This window comes from Leptonychotes weddellii, chromosome 2, assembly GCF_054177405.1.
Source record: "Leptonychotes weddellii isolate Sample4059 chromosome 2, ASM5417740v2, whole genome shotgun sequence".
Classification (NCBI taxonomy): Eukaryota; Metazoa; Chordata; class Mammalia; order Carnivora; family Phocidae; genus Leptonychotes; species Leptonychotes weddellii.
Window position 1 is genome coordinate 5,127,271 of NC_138370.1, and position 9,649 is coordinate 5,136,919.

General features: G+C 47.2%; 1 protein-coding gene across 1 annotated transcript; it reads right to left on the reverse strand.

Moving 5' to 3' along the window:
- Window positions 1-2,370: 2,370 nt before the first annotated feature.
- LOC102726710 (beta-defensin 103A-like) lies at window positions 2,371-3,947 on the reverse strand. The gene is made up of 2 exons (XM_006736035.2): window positions 3,753-3,947; window positions 2,371-2,616 (listed from the first exon to the last, which is right to left on the reverse strand). Exons 1-2 carry the CDS (start codon window positions 3,808-3,810, stop codon window positions 2,471-2,473), a joined length of 204 nt encoding a protein of 67 aa, XP_006736098.1. The 5' UTR covers window positions 3,811-3,947; the 3' UTR covers window positions 2,371-2,470.
- Window positions 3,948-9,649: the final 5,702 nt, after the last annotated feature.

A 9,649-nucleotide genomic window follows, 5' to 3' on the forward strand; every position in this document is an offset into this window, starting at 1 on the left:
ATTTGGGGACTTTTCCAGATACCTTTCTGTAATCCGTATCTTCGTAAATTCCACTGTGGACGGACACGGTGTATATCTGTGTATGATATACACTGAATAATGTTAAATTGTTTTCAGTTTTGAGACTTGTTTTATAGCCCAGTAGGAACTGTACTGTGTAATATTTTAATGGATTCTGTGATTATTGGGTAGAGTGTCCTATAAATTTCAATTAGGTCACACTGGATGATATTGTTGCTCATGTCTTCTGTATTATTCCTGATCTGCTTTTTCTTTTCATTACAAGTGAAGGGTGGCAATACCTAATTGTAATTGCTTATGTAACGGTTTCTCCTCTCATTTCTATCAGTTTTCCTTTAAGACTTCTGGGACTTTGTTACTAAGGGCATTCTAACTTAGCATTAATATGTGTTCTTGGTGAATTAACCACTTTATAACTGGGAAAAATATTTTTTTTTATCTCTGGTCATACTCCTTCTAAAATATACTCTGATTTATAGGCAATTAGCCAACAAGGCCAATTCTGTTTTCTTTAGATCAGTGTTTCCTTAGCATATCTGTTTCCAGTCTTATTTTTAATCTATCTTTGCCTTTCCATTTGACACCTCAGTTGGGTTTCTTATAGAGAGCATGTATCTTATTTTTTAAGAAGCTGACAATCCTCCCTTTGAGACAGAATCTTAGCTGCTCACTTTATTCCATCCCACAGAGCCAAATTTCCATCTGGCATTAATTTTCTTCTGACTGGAGAATTTTTTTTTTTTTTTTTTAATAGTGCAGGTTTTCTGGTAAGGAATTTTCTTAGCTTTTTGTTGTTGTTGTTTAAAAAGTTTTACCTTATTTTTTTAAAATAGACTTCATTTTTCAGAGCAGTTTAAGTTCACAACAACACTGAGCAGAAGGTAAGGAGATTTCCCACATACCCTCTGTCTTCACACCTGCAAGGCCTCCCTCAGGATCCATATCCTCCCAGAGGTCACATTAGTTACAACTGATGCGCCTGCATTGACACATCGTTATCACCCAGAGAGGTTCCGGAACAGTCCACCCTAGAGCTCAACAGCCCAGCTACAGATGCAAGCCCTTTCTGAGGGCTCTCTCCGTGTTGCTGTGGGAAGGCACATGGGTCAGCCTGGTATGTGTTCCTGGAATTATCCATCCAATCCCTTTGGGGTGTTTTTGTTTTCCTCTGGGCTTGCCAAGTTTCACCCGAGGCGTGCTCAGACCAGCACTGGGACATGATTCAGGAGAGCCCTCTGCTGCACGTGGGTGCTCCACCCCCATCCAGATGCCCCCTTCCGGTTTTCCGCACCGAGAATGGGGGTCTCGTGCTGCCCGAACCTTGAATCCATCTCTCGGACTCAGAAGGATCGCTGGTCTGCTTGGGTTCTCCTGCCCCGTGCTTTGGCCTGGAGCCTGCTTCCCACAGGAGACCGGAGACAAGGGGTCTCGCTCATGTGGCCCCCGTCTCCACAGCCGTAGCCCCGCACTCCGGCTGTCCAGTGTCTAGAAGGACTGTCTCACGCCTCTGTCTGCTTCCCTAGCTGCATCCTGTCGGAGGGCAGTTCCCACAGCAGTTCATGCTTTTTGGATGGCAAGTGGGATCCAGGCATCTGCTCCCCTCTTCCGGACAGCCCGGTTCTCTTGCTTTTCCATAGGGCTGGTGTGTCGGGGAAGATGGACCTCCCACGGCATCTCCGGAAATCCTTCCGTATCAACATGGAGAGGACACTGGTTAGAAAGCCCCAGGGCCCCAGACCACTGGAATGTACAAGCAACACTTTCTGAGCAGCTTTTATGCTCAAGGCACTTTCCTAGGCTGGCCCAAAATGATTAAGACAAAGTCCTTGCCCTTAAAAATGATGCAACCAGATATGGAGATTGGAAATATGCAAATGGTACAACACAGAGATCAAACAAAATTCATAGAAGGAGCATTCCGTCAGAACCCTGCAGTGTATCAGAGGAAAGCTCATATTCTTTTGGGAAAGCAGCTCTCTTTGTAGGGAGGCGGTAGGATTTGCGATGGCCCCGGGGTTGGGGGGGATGGGTTAAAGTTTAGAGATGAAGCTGGAAGGGTGATTAAATGCCGGATAGGGGAGGTCAGAGAGAGCAGAGGCACGGGTTATAAGAAAACCAAGGGAATATTTCAGGAGGAACAGGGAGTCCAATCTCATTGGGGTACATAACTTGCAAAAGAGGAGTTAAATCTGATAACGCTTAGAAAATAGGTTTAGACCCCTTTGAGGATTCCTCCAGAGATTATCCTGCATTTGAATTAAAGGTGAGTCCATGAACGCTTTCCCAGTTACCAGTTTGGTAACAACTACCACAATAACCAGAATTTAAAGAGAACAATCAAGCTTCTAATTCTTTTGAAAAAAATATTTAATTTGATTTTTCTTCTATAAACTTCCGGGAGGCATTTTCACACTTTACAACGTTCCCATCACGTTTCTGGATTTTTTTTTTATTTCTTTCTTCGGCAGCATTTTCGGCCCGCGGAAGAACAGCGGCCTATCTGCTCCTCCTTTGGCAGGCAGCTAAGCACAGCGCACCGACCGCTCCTTATTCTGCAGTAATACCTCTGCAGGGTATTTATAATTCCTCCATTTCCTGCAAGGAATAAATAGAACACGCGGGAAGGCTTTAGTCCAAGTATAAGGCTTTTGAAATTCCCCAAATAACTGATCTGTTACCTTTCTTCTATTCTTCCCCTGCCCTGCACCCCCTACACACTTCTACTTAGGGTCGGGTAGTTGGAAAGTGAATTCAGTTATACTCCTAGTTGTATACCTCATAGGGATAAACACATACACATACATACCTTTCTTTAAATTAAGAAATGAGAAAACACATACTGGTTTGGATTTGGTGGATACCAATTTGTAATTTCCTTTATAAATACAACGTTATTCTGATCACTATCCCCAGGGGTTGTTTTTCTTTTATTTTAGGGTGTTTTCTTTCTTTTTTAAAATTACGTTTTCTTTTTTCTATAAAATGAGAAGTAAAGTAGAGGAAGGATTAAGAGACCAACTGACCTGTGCTTCTAGGGGCCACAGCTCAGCTGGGGACTGCGGTGGCATTGGGGGAGGGGTGTGGCCACCAGGCACACAGGGGCTGCAGGGGTCCCCGGGGCTCGCAGCCTCCCAGAGACTCTACTTGCAACCCCTAAAGCTAGTAACTAGAAGTCTGTCCTTCTGATCTCAGATTAAACCCATCTTTCCTGGGGCGCCTGGGTGGCTCAGTCGGTTAAGCGTCTGCCTTCGGCTCAGGTCATGGTCCCAGGGTCCTGGGATCGAGCCCCGCATCGGGCTCCCTGCTCCCTGGGAAGCCTGCTTCTCCCTCTCCCACTCCCCCTGCTTGTGTTCCCTCTCTCACTGTGTCTCTCTCTGTCAAATAAATAAATAAAATCTTTAAAAAAATAAAAATAAAAAAAATAATAAAAAAAAAAAACATCTTTCCTGCTGGGGTTAAAGTTTTTGTATCACTTTCTTTATGTCTCACGAGCAGGTAAGGTTCATCCCTTTCCACAAAGGGGTGGTCTTTGTGAGCTATTTAGTCTCTGAAAAGATTGGGAAAACCGCTTCAAGATCCTTGATGATTCTCACCAGAAGAAAGAAAATGGTGATGTCTGTTCCCATACAACAAATCTACCTGGTCTGAAGTTCCCGAGGAATGGAAAGGGACTGACTCTGAATGATATATTTGCAATTCCTTCAACCCTCTCGCCTCCCAACCCATCTTACCTGGAACGGGCATCAAGAACAGGAAGGGCAACAGGAGGAGAAGGTAACAGATCCTCATGGCCGACAGGCTTCGCAGCACACTGACACCAACCTAACACTGATGGCAAGGTGTGCTCGTCTACTTTATAAGGATTGCAGGACACACAGCCATGGGTACAAGTAAGCAGCGGCTGCAATTCCTCTAATAGTGCAATGACGACAATATGACGTGTTTCCTGATGCTTCATGCCAGTGTCTCTTACCCCACAGACCACGCCCACTCACCCCGAGATAATTGCAAACCTGAAGGGTGAAGCAAGCCTGATGTGAGCACACAGCTATCCTGATGCCCTCTAGGCTCCAGGAGCACGTCCAGGTCCGGCTCGGAGCTGGTTATAGGTATAGGTGGCAAAGACCCTCTCCTCTTGGGAGCATTCCCAGGGCATGTAGTTGGGAGCTGCCTTGCCTCCACTTTGGCACTTCTAAGCTCTCTTCCTAAAGTCCTAGAAGATTCTGAAGCTCACCTGGGACCATAGCAGTCCAGCTTTCTACATATTCAGAATCTAGGTGTAAACTAAGGCTGGGTCACACCTTGAGCCTGCACAGGTATGCCTGAAATTGAGATAAAATGGGATCAGCTTCTAGATAATAGGAAAAGGAGGAAAAATGCACTACTTTCCCGAGTCCCTGACCCTATGCTCTTTTGCGTGCGATGTGGGCTATAACTTGGGTGAAACATGGTTTACGCTTCATCAGCGTCTGAAAACTGTCAGATTCATGAGTCAAGGTGTCTCATTCTCCTTCACCAGAGAAGAAGAATGCTAGGATGATGCATTTGGTGGACTGGCACCTCTTCCTTGTCGATGACACTCCCTATACAAATAAGGGGCTTAGGAAGTTGCATTTAAGACTTCTGGTTACTCATGGCTTGGGAGCATTCAAGGAAGTCCAGAGATCAGGTGATTTCCACTGGATATAGATTCAATGTTGAAAGGACCAACTTTTAAAAAAAATTATTGGACTTAAATGTTAAGGAATCCATTAGTGGTTTGTATTTGTCGATAGACGATTTAATTGGGAGCTGAAGTCACCATGACGTTGCCTGGCTCTTGTGTTGCGTGAATGCAATTATAATGGATCCACTGAAGTTCCAGGTATCAGTTCTCGGAGCGTTTGTTCGGGATCCTGGTGCACCCATCGGGTTCTGTAAGCTATCACTGAACACCTCCTATAGATAGACAAGTGGCATGTGCTCGGGGTCAGTGGGATGGAAGGGGGTGATATGGAAAGAGGGACCAGTTCAGGTTCTTTCTCTCAGAGAGCACTTGTACGGGTAAAGGCAGACGTGCGTGCAATCAAAGAAGCCACAGAGGGGGGCATTTTGACAAGTGTCCTCGTAAGGGTTCTAGCACAGGGCTATGGAAATGTAGAAGAAAGATAATTCACAGTGAAAGGCAGGTTTCGATGATTTAAGAAGGGTTTTGAGTTGTAGACACTTCATTTTTTTTAAATCAAAATTTTCTCAGAAGTCCAGGATTTAAGACAAAGCAAGGTTTTTTTGTGTGTTTTTGTTTGTTTTGTTTTGTTGTTTTGTTTTGTTTTGTTTTGTTTGAGAGAGGAGTGGGGAGGGGCAGAGAGAGAGGTAGAGAAGGAATCCTAAGCAGGCTTCATGCCCAGCGCGGAATCCCTCACGGGGCTTGATCTCAGGACCCTGATATCAAGACCTAAGCAGAAATCAAGAGTCAGATGCTTAACCAATGAGCCACCCAGAGCTTGGTATCTTGGTATCCACCCCAAGCAGGTATCTTTAAGCGGGGAAGGAAGTGAGTGTGGGGCGGGACGGGTGTTAGCGGTGCAGACAGCCTTGCTCAGTCTTCCATCGGATAAAAGAGAGGGCGGGGTGGGCGTTGTAGGAGCCCGGGTGCGGGGCTGGAGTCCTCCGCTCATGAAGGGATGATTTACTGTTCCACATGGAAAACAGACCTCCCCAGTGACCTCGTGGTCTACCTGGTTCCTTCAAAGACTGGAAGGCATTTCTAAGGCAATGCCACTCTGTCATGAGAGGCTCTTTGGGAATGAAAGCTATTTTTCTTCATCCGCTGCTTTGGAAGCTGGGGCTCGGGGACTGGGCTGTGACAGTGGTATCCTCCTCACTACAAAAGGAATTTTGAGGAGTATTTTGAGAAGGTTTATAAAAGTTTTGAATGTTTGTGGTAAAAATTCAAATAATAGAAGAGTTGGACAACGTTCTTCGCTTTTCCTCTACCTGGGGGAACCACTGGTAACTGGGGTGTGTCTTCTTCCTGGCTTATTATACCTTCTTTTTTTTTTGAATGTCCAAAATACTCGTCGCCTCTCCAGTCCTAGTGGTTGCACGTCCCCCAGCTGACACCGAATACCCGCCTGTGGCGTCTGATGCGCCAGGAAGAGCTGGAGCCTCGGGTCCCGAGCTCGGAACTGCAGACCCCACACGCCGACGCGCTGGCTGGCGTGCTGGGTTCTCCCTCTGCTCTGACGCGCTTTCCTGATGTTGACAAGGTTGAGGAGGAGAGACGCCGGTTATTTAACTCTTTTGTGTTAGACTTTCCACCAATCTTTTCTTCTTTTAATTCGATTTTGAAAATACGGAGCAGGGATTTGGTTGATGCAAGGTTCGGGCCCAGGGGCACTGCTACATGGAGGCAGACACTGGGTTTGGAGAGAGAAGTTAGCGGTTTAACTGTCAGCCCGAACACTGACTCCGTGAGTTTCCTTGAGTAAGTTCCTTCGCTCTCTGAGCATCTGCACCTCAGCCGTAAGCAGGCCGTGGAAGCCCTCGGAGTGAATGCTGTGAAACTGGCTGACAACTGCAAATGACCATGGGACCCAAGTATCACCGGGGGGCCCTCAGGAAGCATAACCAGTGAGGGGATGGTGATACTCAGGCAGCTTAAAGATGATGGCCTCGGGTGCCTGGGTGGCTCAGTTGGTTAAGCGACTGCCTTCGGCTCAGGTCATGATCCTGGAGTCCCGGGATCGAGTCCCGCGTCGGGCTCCCTGCTCGGCGGGGAGTCTGCCTCTCTCTCTGACCCTCCCCCCTCTCATGCTCTCTATCTCATTCTCTCTCTCAAATAAATAAATAATATCTTAAAAAAAAAAAAAAAGATGATGGCCTCCACTCCCAGCACGGGAATCTGGGATAGCCGCTCCTTTCTTGACCTTATCACAGTCCCAGCGTGGCCCCGCCCCTCTCCTGTATGGCCATTTGTTATGGCCACTGTTGGATGAGTTACACAGGCAGAGAGGCATTATCCCAGTCTTACAGTGGTGGACACGGCGGTGTAGGTTGAGTGACTTGCCCTAGGCCACCCAGCTAGTCAATGGCCATACTATGAACTGCAGGGAACTGTATACATTTTGCAGGAACCCCTGCTCTCCAGGTACCATATAGATGGGCCAAAGGGGTGCCTTAGCAGATGGTGGGAGGGCAGGAGGTGGTGAGAAGCCAAGGTATTCCTCTGCTGTACCGCAGGAAGCACCTCCTCTGTGCCTCCAATTCCTACCAGAAAGCCACGTCATCCGTGGTCCTAGCTTCCACTAGGCAGGTCCACCATGACCTGTTGGGAGTGCCATATCCTAGGCTTTGGAAATATTACCTCCTTCCTCCTTTGGTCCCTCTGGCCTTGGGGACAGTAGCACCTTTCTGCTGCTGCAAATTCTGAGGTGACTCACCATACATTTGGCTTCTCAGCTCCCTTAGATAACCATCTATATTAAATTCTCCCCATTTGAGGTTCTTAAATTTATTTCAGTTTCTCTGGTTGGACTTTGACTGTCTTTAAAGTCCATGCTCTAAACCATCACAATACTAAAGTTCTCTGCATTCCCCTCCTTGTGATATTACTGCATTGTCACCAGCTAGAATAGTGCTTTGCTCTGCACGGCCCTCTTGAATACCTCATCAGCATCTCAAGATTTTGCATGACGTGGAATCTTTGAGACAGTGGTAGGGGCTGCAAGTCAATGCCAGCTTATTGTGGCCTGTTTACCTGTCCTCACTATCATGAATAGGTATATGCCAGGTGCTTTCTAGCATTCTGATTTATCACTGCTATTTTAGCTTAATTATTTTTCTACAAAATAGTGAAAGCAAGGAAACAGGAAAAAGAAAACCTTCCTCCAATTATATAACCATAGATTACCTTTTCTTCCAGAAAGGAAGCAAACTGTAGGCCTCTAGTTGGAGACCAAACATGGAGGTACTTTGTTTTGCCAGTGAATTAGGCCTCCAGGGAGGTTTTAAAGCCCAGCTGAGCAGGTGGTCCCATCTGCCCTGCTTTGTGCCTTGATATGTTTGCAGAGCTCCTGAAGGCATCCACCTATGCCTTCCCCTGCTTTAGAAGATACTGTCTCCCCTCCAGACCCAAGGCAGAGAGCTACTTCTCAAGGTCAGGAGGTGAGCAAGTAGAAGCAGAGGCTTTATTTCCCACAGGCTGACTTGTCGTCACCCAACCATCCAGTGTGAACAAATACCTTGTGTCATCCTCAGCCAGCGAGCTTTCTTGGCATTTTTGCATCTTGCAGCCTTCCTGCGAATGCCCCTATATTGTGAACACTTTATTTGCTGTTGTGCTTCATCCACTGGACAAAGAAAGGAGGGTTATATCAATAGAAAGGCAAGGGAGGTGTGCAAAGAAGGAACAAGAGTTGGACCTGAGGAACTCGCCAGGAGTCACAGGATGCCCTTGGGTTGATGGGGTGCAGCAGAGAGTCAGACATGACTGTTCTCCCTGGGAGCCTCCACAGAGGTGGTGAGGCATGGAGCCAGGTTAGGGAGCAGTGAATTGTCTAGTTGGGCCAAAGTCAGGCGGATGAGCACGTTGGGCAGGTTTGCATTTAATGTGGTAGACAGGTCATGGATTCATGAGAAACTAGATCTAAGATTTAAGTTCTCTAACAGGCTGACCACCCACTGACAGGTCCTTCAAGAAACGTTGAGGGGAAGGGTTGAGAATGCTGTGCACACAATTGGGTAACTCTTTCCCAAATCCTTGTGTTTAAAAGACATTTAGTCATCCTCCTGCAAATGGTGTCAATGATGGCTCTGGGAGCTGAGCCACTGTGAGGTGAGTACTAATGCCCAGGGACTGGCCCTGGGTCCCTTATCCCTCTACCCCGCAGCGACAGTGTGGTTCTCGAGCAACCAGACACAGTCCAGAGGAAGAAGCTCTCAGGAGAGGCACGACCTGTTTTCTCTGCCCAGGGGCTGTGATGTGGGGAACAAAGGCAGAAGGGGATGTAGATAAAATTAAATTTCCATATACCCTGCAGCCCATTGACAAATCCTTGAAGCAGGCAGAGTATGACATTCCTCCAGGAACTCCCAACTGTCTTTTTTTTAAGATTTTATTTATTCGACAGAGAGAGAGAGAGCATGAGCAGGAGGAGGGGGAGAAGGAGAGGTAGACTCCCCACTGAGCAGGGAGCCAGATTCGGGGCTTGATCCCGGGACCTGGGATCATGGCCTGAGCCGAAGGCAGACACTTAACTGACTAAATCACCCAGGTGTCCCTTCAAGAACTCCCAACTGTCTTTTTTTTTTTTTAAGATTTTATTTATTTATTTATTTATTTGAGAGAGAGAATGAGATAGAGAGAGAGAGAGCATAAGAGGGGGGAGGGTCAGAGGGAGAAGCAGACTCCCCGCCGAGCAGGAAGCCTGATGCGGGACTCGATCTCGGGACGCCAGGATCATGACCTGAGTTGAAGGCAGTCGCTCAACCAACTGAGCCACCCAGGCGCCCCAGATTTTTATTTATTTATTTGAGAGAGAGAGACTGAGAGAGAGAGAGCATGAGAGGGGGGAGGGTCAGAGGGAGAAGCAGACTCCCTGCCGAGCAAGGAGCCCGATGCGGGACTCGATCCCGGGACTCCAGGATC